The sequence below is a fragment of the Lycium barbarum genome, chromosome 3 (genome assembly GCF_019175385.1).
Source record: "Lycium barbarum isolate Lr01 chromosome 3, ASM1917538v2, whole genome shotgun sequence".
Lineage (NCBI taxonomy): Eukaryota > Viridiplantae > Streptophyta > Magnoliopsida > Solanales > Solanaceae > Lycium > Lycium barbarum.
The window spans coordinates 131098838-131111295 of NC_083339.1; the positions used below are offsets into that span (position 1 = coordinate 131098838).

The window sequence follows — 12458 nt, forward strand, 5'->3', positions numbered from 1 at the left end:
CAACATTAACTGACTTTTGTTGGCCAATACTTTGATCTTTGTAGCATAGCAGGAAAATTGGCCAAAAGTAACAAAATACAACATGCTTCTAAAGAGGTTCGATCCCGCATTCTGAAGGTGTATTTGAACCCACTTGACCGCTGCGCCAGAGTCAAGCTTTGTGTCAAGTGGATTCAAAAGGTTTCATATATTAAAATGTGATGATGATTTCCCTACATAAACAGTAGATTTACAGACCAAGTGGGTTCAATTGAATCCACTTGGCAACACGTGGGTCCGCCCCTCTCACCCTTCTGCTTATGCTCCTCTTTGCCGCTGGTAATTCATTTCCTTGTTAATTTAAGTCCTCTATCCTTCTCCATGCTACATCTTCGCCTTTCTTTCTTTCTCATACTATTGCAGATACAGTGTGTCTGAGATAGTACGGTTGTAATTAACTGACTACTTCTCTGTTCCAGTTTGTATAATACACCTTTCCTTTTTAGTGCTTTTAAAAAGAATGACACGCTTCGAAATTTGAAAATTATTAATTTTAACACTTTCCATTTTACTGATAATGTGAAGCTTTTATAACCACACTGTTGGTTTGTTAAAAGATGGTGTAGCACAAAAGATTGGAAGAATGATTAAATTTTCTCTCTTGAATTTTATTAAGCATGAAAGGCTTTAAATAGCCAACTTGAAAACATGAAATCTACATAATAAATTCAAAAGCCTATAATATCTCAACGAAATTTAAATTTAAACAAAGTAAACAATCTTACAACTAAACAACTTATTATTTTAGCAAATCAGCATTACCAGAAGCAAATATTCTTTTTTAAACTCTGTGTCGATCAATTCAAAAACTATGTTACATAAATTGGAACGAGCCATTAGGGAAGTAGAAAATGAAAATATACGTCTTTGAAATAGCTATGATACTAATATATAATAACTTAGCAGAAATGGGACCGATAATGCTTGGAGAGGCAAGGGAATGCAGGTCAAACAGCAAGCGTTATAGTGGGCCGTGTTTCAACAATAACAACAATAGAAACCACAATTGTGATTTTATTTGCAAGAAGTGTGAGAGCTTCGAAGCCGGACATTGCTCCAGTCGTACTTGTGTCTGTACCAGAAGATGTTGATTTTTCTTGTATCCAATATGCATGCTCATCATTTTTCAAAATTGTATCATTAATGATGAAGTCCTCTTGGAAGTTCAGGTCTAGTTTGTTAGGAGCAGGACTCTCCATGTCCCTTAATTGATATGTGGATGTAATAAATAAGTTGCATGGACGTACGTTGTGTTTCTGAAGTTTGATATGGTATATGTGTGTGGATGTTATTAATAAAAGTTGCATGCTTCTGTTCCTTTAACTTTATCTTCTTCCTCGATCAGCATTTCTCCGTTCCTTTCACTTTATCTTAAACCGAAAAATAAACATTTAATATGATGGAATTATAGTTTGGAATGATAACAATGAAAAGGACGTCATATATATATATATGAAATGATCTCTTATGCCACTTACAAATTAAATAAGAGAAAATGATTTTTTCAGATCTCTTATGTGTAAAAGTGAAGATCTCTTATAAAAAATATATAAAAAATAAAAACAAGTTTGTAAAGAGCTACAAGCATCAAACAACGAATTTAAATTATAGATAATATACATTTGATGGAAATTATTGGCTGTAGCATTTAAATGAAGCAAACTTGTCGAGATATTTATTACTATTATTATTTTTCTCAAAAACATGAACATTTATATTTTGAACTGTTCCCATAGACATGAGTAATCCAGACAACGCATATAGATCTACCGTCGAACATGTTTCACATAAATGTCGAAAATATAACTAATGGAATTTAGAAATGCAACTTAATTGTAATGTTTCATCTTACGATTCATTGTTCAAATGGTCACTCAATTTTTACTTTATTGCATTAGAGTCACTAAACTTCTACCGAGTTCTGCAACAAACATTATATAATACTATAATCTTTGGCACAAATTAGAGACATTAAAATAAAATGGGTCCATGTAAAACAGAATATATATTTTTTGCTCATAACTAGTTTAAACTTGTGGCTTGATTGATTAATTGATACCTTATTTCTTTTGAATAATCAAAAGGTATATGACACTGACTTACAGTTCTCGACTGCACATTTCAAGCTCAACGTAATGTGCTGGAGTTATTGTATTGCATTTTTTTTCATGCTTTAGGTAGGAGTATTTTAGTGCAAATTTTATTGTTGAATTAAAAAGACCTAAATGTTGAATAGTATTGAAACAATAGTTAAATTTGGTTATTTGTTCATTTCTTCAAAGAGAATTGACCCATGGGGCTCTCAAAAAATTGGGCCAGACAAAGCCCACCAAGATAGGTAAGGGCCACTAGGCCCAATAAGAAGAAAAATGGAGAAAGACACGTGGGAAGAGAAGAGTAAAGAAAGAGGTAGAAGATGGTTGATTAAAGGATGGACAAGTGACGAAGCGGTGAATAATGCCGTCTTCAATATCCTTACATTGCGTGTCAGTAGCTGTAGCGTATGGTTTCCGCTACCGTGCGCCTTTAAAGCACACTTACTCTTTATTCTACGCTCATCAAATCCAACCCCGCAAATATCCTCTCTTCTCTTCATCCTTCTTCACGGGAAACTCTCTCTTCTCTCGGATGGAGGTACTCTTTTTTTATCAGTATTTGATGTTTCTAATTGTTTTGTTTTAATTTACTGCTTTCAAATGATCGTTTATACTCTGTTGTGATTGTAAATTTCCCAACACTGAATTGAAAAACAAAATTACTAGTAACGGAAAAGTTCTAGCAAGGGAGCTGGTTCGGATGATTAATTTCTTCTGGAAATATTCTTTACAAGTGTCTGGAAACATTTTGAGTGCTAATTTACAGGATACATCACTGTAGTATAGAGCAATGCGATTTTAGGCGAAACCCTAATTTATAACTAGTTATTTGCCAAACTCTTGGAATTCTGGCAAGCAACCCTTCCTGATACATTATCTGATCTCTACCTCTATGAATAAAATCTTACATCATCTATTTTTGTTTTGCTGCATAATTCAATTGTTTTGACTGCTGTGCATGTCAACCTTGAGCAGGTCAACCGATGGGCTTATTTGTTATCTCTTACTTCAATCTTGTTTTATGTTTGTCAACAGCAATTTTGGAGCGGAAGTGGCGTTAACAGAAACAAGGGAATGATTAAGCAGTTGCAAAGATATGGAGTAATAAAGTCACAGAAAGTAACAGAAATAATGGAAGCTGTAGATAGGGGTTTGTTTGTACCTGAGGGTACTCCTGCTTACGTTGATAGCCCCATGAGTATAGGTTACAATGCCACTATCTCAGCACCTCATATGCATGCCATGTGTCTTGAATTATTGGAGGACAGGTTGCAGCCTGGTATGCATGCTCTGGATGTCGGTTCAGGTAATTGTCTGACGAGCTCACTCATTTTTGCAAACTATTTGGGGGATATCGTTAGTTCTTTTAAAAGAGTATATAGGTGTCAAAAAGCACAGATAGAAGAGCCAGCAGAAGCCTGGGATACCCTTCATTTTGTGCAAACAATACGAGGTTCCATGTTAATAACTCAATAAAAACTCTTAGAGGATAGCAATTCAGAAACACTTATTTATTAGTTTTAAATATAGCCGATAGAGTTCCTTTGGTCCAATTTGGGACCTTAGGATACATTTTATCAGGAAAACATTCAGCTGTCCAAATTATGATTGAATTGTGCTTTACCGGGAATAAATGAGACGCTGTTTATAAAGCTCCCTAAGGGGTCATTCTCATAACTTGCTTGTTTTTTCATGTGGGTAGATAATCAGAAATGACATTGGTGCATGCACTCGGTAAGACATTAATAGCAGCTTGTTGGTTCTCAATAGTCAGGACCCGATTGTTTCTGTATTATTGAGATGTCAATAACTTTTGTTGCGTGACCATGTGTCAACACCATCAGTGGATTGACAAAGTGACATTTTTCCTGTGCAACTTTTTCCTTTCATTTTCCAAGTTCCTTATATATTATGGTTGCTTGTCAGACCGATGCCATCTAGCAGTGAGCATAACACTTTGGTGTAGGATCAACTCTACACTTGTGCTATGAGCTCCATGGATCTCAATGTTAAAATAACTTGTAATCCTGTGTTGAAATATAAGTTTCAGTAGACTGTTAAAATGATTGGTCTCTGTCAAAAAATTTCGGATGATTGGCCTGTCCAAGGTGAAGTTAATAGCTTGTCTTAGTTTTGTGTATAAATTTCATGGTAGGATAAAATGTTGGGTATATGATGGGTTGGGTTTAGACAGAAGTGAAAGAATCAAATCTAGGGTCTGGTTACCGGAAGAGGATAATGTTATTGAGGTAAAAATTATTGGTAGTGGTGACTAACAGGTTGAACGGTCTTCCTTTGTTTCTGAATTTTTCTGAATGAAGAGTTGGTCTTTCTGTACATCTTTTTTTTGGATAAGTGTTTCCTGTATTAACTATAAGTGAATATTTCATTTACCATGAGGAGGTTTGTTCAAAGGTTGTTTTTATCTCATTAGTATAAATGTTCTCTGTAACCATAGTTCTTAGTTCCTAGTTGGAATTTTGGAGAGGGAACTCAAAAAATTAATCACGTGTGCAGTTAGTAAGATTTGAAACTTTCATGCCTTTGTTACTTGATGGATATTTATTTTCTCTTATGGAAAATGTTAGGAGATACTGATAAGCTTTTAGAATATATTCTTGTTGGGTTGTAAGCAATGAATTCATATCTATTTGAATTGAGGTAAGTTGATTGTTTGAATGAAGGATGACCATTTCCCATCAAAGCTAATTCTGCTGCAGCAGTCAGTTTCTTAATAGATTTTTTTTTTTCCTTCTCCATGTAGGGACTGGGTATCTCACAGCATGTTTTTCTCTGATGGTTGGACCACAAGGTCGAGCTGTTGGTGTAGAACATATACCAGAGTTGGTTGCATGGTCGATCAAGAATGTTGAAAAAAGTGCAGCAGCTCCTTTGTTAAAAGAAGGGTCCCTCTCATTGCATGTTGGTGGTATGTTTTTATAGCATTTTCATATAGTTTGTTCAGGCACTTATTGATTAGGTCATAGAGATTCGTATTTTAAGTAATTTGGAATTGTATACGTTTCTGTTTGCTGATCAACACCAAATAACTCTCACCAAAGATATCACTAGGAGACCTTCGACAGACCAAAGTAGTTGTGTTCATAGATGGTTACTTAATATTATTTCTTTTTCAGGCTGCCATGCCCCCGCCATGGGTCTTTTCTTTAGTGTGTTGACAAATGAGTGTTTTTTGGTGACTTGTGCATCATTGCAGACGGGAGGAAGGGTTGGCCGGAGCACGCACCATATGATGCTATTCACGTTGGAGCAGCTGCAGCTGATGTTCCACAGGATCTCATCGACCAGTTAAAGCCTGGGGGAAGGATGGTGATTCCAGTGGGTACTTTTTTCCAAGACCTCAAGGTTATAGACAAGAAATTGGATGGTTCAATAAGCGTTCGAAGTGAGACTTCTGTCCGTTATGTTCCACTGACTAGTCGAGAAGCGCAGATAAAGGGCACATAAAGCTTGTTGTGTCTGGTGATATGGTAGTCTTGGTTCTCCACTTATAATAACTAGCTTTGGTTTTCTTGATACTCCAGTTTGATGTTTTGTACAGCTTCACCTCTTAGCCTGTAAAGAAAGAATGAACGATATAAATGGTTCTATATTTAGTTGCATGTAAACTCTCTCCTGTTGAACCTCTACGAACTATTGCCTCTCTTTTCCTTCTGCTCTGTGGGTTGATCTGGCTGTCGATAGTATATTTCTTGGCTAGCAAAAGGAATCGGTTGGTTACATGTGGTATTGGAGATGATACTGATATTGAGTTTAATATTAGGAATGCAACATTTGATTGCTAAATTTAATCCCAGCAATGCATGCGCGCATAGATCTCAATTTTCAGTCTTCAGATTTGCTTTGCCAGCCTTATTTATCACTCGAAATCATATTTATACGTACATTTGAGCCAGATAGTTAAGTGAGGTTGTGGATAGTGGATTGAGACTGGGTTAGCTGTTCAAATGTGATTCAAAAGTAGGATAAATATGCAGAAAGTAATCAAATTTCGATTTTTACGAAAGCGAACATTGGGATTACAAATAAGAAATGCTTGGTCGGCAGAGTAGTAAATTTTTGATATCAAATTCCGTTTCTTGTGATAGTTACATATTCCAACTAGTTTAATTAGAAGCTCAAATACCTCAACCATAATAGGCTTCCAATGCGATTTCTGGTTTCTGATCAAATCACCAGTAAGGTAATTTACAACGCTTTTCTACTTTGCAAATGATATATGATACCCATATAATATTTGACGACTAGCTTAGTTAGGACACCAAAATCTCCTGACCATAATACAGCTCTCAATTTTTTTTATTTTTTATTTTTTTTGCAACCAAACGTCTGAATAAGCTTTACCAATTACCAACACCAAGGTTTAAAGCTAGCGGCAAATCAGTACCACAAATAGAATCCAAAATCTTAAAAACATTCAGTCCTCCAAAGGACGAGCAAAACAAAAAGAATTAACGAAAAAAGAGAAAAAGAAGTCGCCGTGCCTATATAAGTACTCAAATATAAAAACATACAAGAAAGAGAGCTAAATTAAAGACGTTCAATGAAAATCTAACAGCTCATAGCTGCAGAACTGTGACTGCTATGTCAATTAACGAACAAATGTATGATCAAAATCAATACATGTTGCGCCTAGGTCTTTCTTCAGCAGCATTTACCCTGATTGTCCTCCCATCCAAATTCTGAAATACACCAACGAAGAGAAACTTAGCTTCAAGACCAAAGATCTCAAAAGAAAATATATCCTGAAAGTGAATCCATCAATGAAAATAACCAACAACCAAGCAACTAACTGTTCAGCATCTGTATTACGCAGATAACTCACATAGAGGTCATACGGTCAGCGAACAAGTCACATCAGGAATCATAGTACTTAAAATTATAATAAAGTTAATAATCATCATTGTATATTTGCATTTCTTATCGGAGTAGTTAATCATATCCAAATTTGAATATACCAATCCAGTTGTCATCACCATGAACAGATCCACAAATATGAAACTGATATATAATATTCCTTTGCTTAGGTTTCAGTGCTAAAACTTCCACCGCTAAGGTGATTGGTGTAGTAAGGCATGCAACTTCTCTTTCCAAAGAAGAATGCCACCCGAGCTACTTTGAAGTAAAACCCTCCAGGTTAACTATAAGGTAAAGTTCTCCCAGGGTCAAAGAATGCTTTCTTCCAATTTTAAAGGCAATACCAGTGTATAACGAGAATTATTAGAAACTAAGATGAGATGACAAGAAATAGTTAACTGAGTAATACTATAACAACCATTTTAGTCATTTACACTCTTACACATGTTTTGCTAACATGTGCAGTCTAACAAAAAAAGGGGGAAGTACGAACTAACTTATACAGGGGTCGTTATTACGGATACCAAAAATGACAATCAAACATTAGACATTAATGCAAAATTCAGTACAGTTAATTTCGAGTGATGCAGTAATCAAATGATACCAGTGTACTAATCTTATCTAGACTCAATGCCTTAATTTCTTTTTTTTTTTTTTTTGGGATTACTGTGGTGTCTGAGCCAACTTGTGCACACCTTCGACTGATTCCAGGGGATACCTGCCACCTCCCACCAGCAACAGGTACCAGGTAACTCTGTCCGCCAAGGCTAGGACAGGTGGGAAGAAATGACCTAGTGTTTTTTGGCTGTGCTAGAATTCAAATTTTCTTTTTTCTTTTTGTTGGGGTGTGATAATAGTGACTCTAGACATCATCCATATATCAAGATGACACCAACTACCAATTTGAACTTGGTCTCTTCCCACAGAATACAATATCTATTAGATATTAAATGTACAAACACAGATTTAAAACTATACTCCCACATTTGAATAGAGCATGTATAGCTTGTCTACTCATGTACAATGCCAATTATATATAAAATAAGCACACAAAGAATGCACACAATGACAGATAAATTAATGAGTTAGAACTCTACAAAGTTCAGATTTGGTTTCATTATCAGTATGGAAGCACATGTTGGTAACTCTTTATGTCCTCTTATACGATTCGGAATATAGGGATGTCAGAATCAGGATTAATATCTAGTAAGTTAGAGATGAGAGAAATCCAATCAAAATTCTAAAGTTAAAAAAATGATCTATCAATAAAAATCTAGAAAAGAGATTTAACTTTTTTCTTTTTCATATTAGTGGTTAAAGGTGTCAAAGACCAAAGGCCTCATGAGATGATCAATTAATATCACGCATATGTGTGTTCGAGTGTCATAATCTGTGTGAACATTACCTGTCCATCAAGGTTGGCGATTGCTTCACTCATCTCAGCTTCACTTGACATTGTCACAAAACCAAAGCCTCGTGACCGTCCAGACTCTCTGTCATAAACCACTCGAGCACTTACTACTTTGCCATGTTCACTGAAGACTTGCTCAAGGCGTGCATCATCAATGTCCCATGGGATGTTGCCAACATAGATTCTGTAAGTAGGCTGAAATGTTCTAGGTGGACGTTCTGGCTGTTCACCTCTTCGAGCAGCTTTGTTGACTGTCAAGAGCCTTCCATTGAGATCCTACTCAAACAAAAAACGAAATGAGGAAGAGTTGCAACAGATAGTCCAGTAACATATAAAAGTATTCACGTTCGCACATCATAACGAGGAAATATCTGAATCGTATGACGGGCCTCTTCTCAAAGGACAGCTCAAGGGCATAGCACATGGGAATAGTTATTGTTATCTACAAACTTATAATTAACTTTTTAACAGGGTCTATATGCTATGGAGCAGAATTTGCTATGCCACTACATCAAATGTGTCATACAAGAATCTTATGGTAAAGTACTGATGCAGCCATACATATATGCTCCTTTCAGAAAGAGAAGAAAGGAACAGCCTTTATAGCAGGGGATTCACATGCAAAAAGGGTTATATAAATAGTAAGTTGGTAAAAGGATAAGCCATCCCTTCCCTTTCTACTTCCTCTCTTGCTCATGCCTCTCCCTGGAAGGGTCGTAATGCAGAAGACACTCCTACTCTCTTGCTTCGCAGCTACTATGGAAGCCCCTTTACCTTCTCCCTAATTTCCAGAGGGAACAGCCTCTTGATTGGGACAAAATTTTAATCAATCAACTGTACCTACCAAAACTAGCTGGTGCGGCTGCACCCAACAGTGTCACCTAGTTGTCAATAAAGTGGGTAGACAACCATGAGATCTTAGGTTCAATTCCCAATGGAGACAAAACACAAGGTGGTTTCTTCCCATCTATCCAAGCCTTGGTGGATCGAGTTACCCGGTACCTGTGCTTGTGCAAGACAGCAGCTACCCCGTGGAATTAGTCAAGGTGCGCCGAAGCTGGCCTGGACACAACGGTTATCCCAAAAAAAAAAATGGTGCAACTACATGAATCTTCTATAATCATTATTAGGAATAGGCAGCTAATCAAGAGTCAAAACTCTCTACACATGCTATCACCATAAGAAGCAAACCAGGAAAGTGGAAGGAAGCAAATCAGCCAACAAGCTCAGCTCCTTTCTTCAGTAGTGAGCTCAGAATATTTTGATTTCTGTTCATGTACAAGTTAACTAATAACAAATAAAAATTTTACTCTCGGAAATTATGTCATAAAATTATACACAACAATTTCTCAGCAACCTTATTAGATGGATATCAAAATCATCCTTCCTTCTGAAAACTCACCTTCTACTGAAATACTTGTCTCTTTAACATTTTCCCTGGATATTTAAGTTTCATTGATATTTTAAGAACAATTTGATAAAGTAAAAGAGCATTTCCTCACATTGTACATGATATTAGAGAATCAAAACAGTTTAGAGGCAAAAGGACTCTTGAGCCTCCATTGAACTTACAAATACAAAGTTAACCTACATAGATTCTTAGTAGCACTACCAGTCAGACAAAATAGGGAGGGGTTCTTATTTGCAGCAACAAAAAGAATAAAAGTTTCAAATTTAATAGAAAGCATCTTCAAGCCCCATTTTTTTACAACAAACTCCACAGATTCAACATAACTGTTCTTTTGCCTGCTTTCATTTGAAAAAAACTTAGACAATAACTGCAAATCCATCAAATAAAGGGAACGGTTTTGTAACTCACATAACGGTTTAACAACACCACAGCTTTCTCAGCTTCTTCGACAGTGCTCATCGTAACAAACCCGAATCCACGGCTCCTATCAGTCTCCCTATTGTAAATAACCTGCAAAAACAAGAATTCAGTTCCACATAAAACATAAAGCTCTAAATTTTCTTTTTTAACAAAAAAGGTCCAAACTTGTCAGCACAATTCACCCATTATTACCTCAGCAATCTCAACAACACCAGCCTGTTGGAAAAGCTGAGCCAACCCCTCACTATCAATCTCATAAGGTAAATTCCCAACAAACAATTTAGCATCCTCAGAAGGTTCTTGATACTCCTCAACCTCACCTTCATCATCAACAACAACTTCTTCTTGTTCACCGCCACCTTCAAAATCCAAACTAAAAGATTCCCCACTTTGTTCTTGGTCATCAAGAACAATGGGGCTGTCATCTTCTTGAACAGAAACAAAAGTTGGGAACTTGGTGGTGTTCTTTTTAAGGGATAGTGAAGGGGAGAATGAGGAAGAAAGGGAGATAGGTTTTAATGGGGTGGAGAGAAAAGAAAGGGATTTGGTGGTGGTGAAGAAAGGAGGGAGAGAGATAAGGCAACCATTGGTTGCCATGGATAAAGTCTTGGTTAAGGGTTTGGTAACACAAGACATAGTTGGTGTGTATGGTGTGTTATCTACTCTCTAGGGTATTGAGTAAAGAAGCAAAGGGGAAAGAGAAGGGTTTATGAGGAGGAAAGAGGATAAGGGTAGAGTAGAGAGCAGAGATTTTGAAGCCGGCTAATGGTCCTACTTTTGATGATATTACCAAGATTTTATGTAGGCCTTTCCACAAGGACACCTTTGGCAATGAGAATTTTTCACCTTTTTTGAAAAATTATTTTACTTTGTTTGAAAATTAGTGAACGTTTGGCCATAAAAATTATTCACTTTTTTTCAAAATTTTTTTCACTTTTTTTATTTTTAGCGTTTGGCCATAAAAATTATTTTTTTTTTTTCAGAGTTGTATTCCAGAATACTGAAAACAAGAAAAACTTGTTTTTCAAAAAAATCAAATTTTTTTTACCTTTTTACACTACATTTCACCAAAAACTATAATTTCAAAAACCATGATCAAACACAACTCCAACTCCAATTCCAACTCCAACTTCAAAAATTCCAAAAATAGTGAAAACGTTTTAATACTTGGCCATGAAACTTTGTTTTTACTTTTGTCATTTTTTTCACTTTTAATACATTGAAACAATGAAATAAAACACAACTCCAACTTTAAAATTCCAAATAAAATGAAAAATATTTGATTTTCATGGTCAAACGCCTACTAAGTTTTGTGAAAAAACTCACAAATAGCCACTCTTCAGTCATTTCACTCTTCCAAAATTTCAAATTCCATAAAAGAAATTCTATACTCATTGTCTCAGTAGGGTTTACAACAAGAATGCACGTAGTGAAATCTCACAATGTGGGATCTGGGAGGGTAGGATAGGATGTACGCATACCTTACCCCTATTTTGGAATGTAGGGAGATTGTTTCCGAAAGACCCCCAGTTCAAGAGAAAGCATGGCGGAAAAAAATATCAGATAAGGACAAGCATTTCAAAGCATTATGAAAATGAAAATAATGAAAGTGAAAAAATCATGATAAAATAATCTGGAAAAAAGGAGCAAGAGCTACCACAGATAAATAAGATAATCGAAGTACAAGAAATAACAAATAGTAGCATAAATCAAAGGACAAGAAACTATAGAGCAAAATTGCGAATACTAGTACAAAATAGATAGGCGGGACCACCGACTAGCCTTCCACTCCAATATGGATCCTTCATAACCTCGTATCTAAGGTCATTGTCTGGATTTGGGTGGTTTCATATTTTGATTTCAAATCAATATTTGTTTATGAAATCTACACAAAATTTTAATTTTAACTTCAAATCATGATTTCAAATTCTCCAAGGAGTTTGGAATTCCAAATTGTGATTTCAAATTTTTTAAATGTAAAACTTGACCTATAAGTTTATATTTTGTAAAAGAAGATCTATCATTTTATATCTTGTAAAATAAGACTCATGCTCGAGAGATTGCATGTATCATGTGAAAGAATAGCTATTTACTTCTATTGTTAATTTTTTGAACAGTGCAACTTTGTAAAACTATGTGTATTTGAAAGTTTGTAGTAGCATGTAATCGCGAGCATTTATTTATAAAAGGAATATAGAGATGT

General features: G+C 35.7%; 2 protein-coding genes and 1 long non-coding RNA gene across 3 annotated transcripts; 2 read left to right on the forward strand and 1 right to left on the reverse strand.

Annotated features, from left to right (window-relative positions):
* Window positions 1–278: 278 nt before the first annotated feature.
* LOC132634185 (uncharacterized) lies at window positions 279–1362 on the forward strand. The gene is made up of 2 exons (XR_009580070.1): window positions 279–318; window positions 946–1362. It is a non-coding gene; the product is annotated as an uncharacterized LOC132634185 (long non-coding RNA).
* Window positions 1363–2472: 1110 nt separating this feature from the next.
* On the forward strand, window positions 2473–5785 carry LOC132632560 (protein-L-isoaspartate O-methyltransferase 1-like). Its single transcript, XM_060348543.1, has 4 exons — window positions 2473–2673; window positions 3171–3441; window positions 4900–5064; window positions 5353–5785. Exons 1-4 carry the CDS (start codon window positions 2497–2499, stop codon window positions 5601–5603), a joined length of 864 nt encoding a protein of 287 aa, XP_060204526.1. The 5' UTR covers window positions 2473–2496; the 3' UTR covers window positions 5604–5785.
* Window positions 5786–6518: 733 nt separating this feature from the next.
* On the reverse strand, window positions 6519–11023 carry LOC132632559 (28 kDa ribonucleoprotein, chloroplastic-like). Its single transcript, XM_060348542.1, has 4 exons — window positions 10448–11023; window positions 10244–10345; window positions 8419–8700; window positions 6519–6838 (listed from the first exon to the last, which is right to left on the reverse strand). The coding sequence occupies exons 1-4, from the start codon at window positions 10889–10891 to the stop codon at window positions 6773–6775; spliced, it is 894 nt and encodes a 297-aa protein (XP_060204525.1). The 5' UTR covers window positions 10892–11023; the 3' UTR covers window positions 6519–6772.
* Window positions 11024–12458: the final 1435 nt, after the last annotated feature.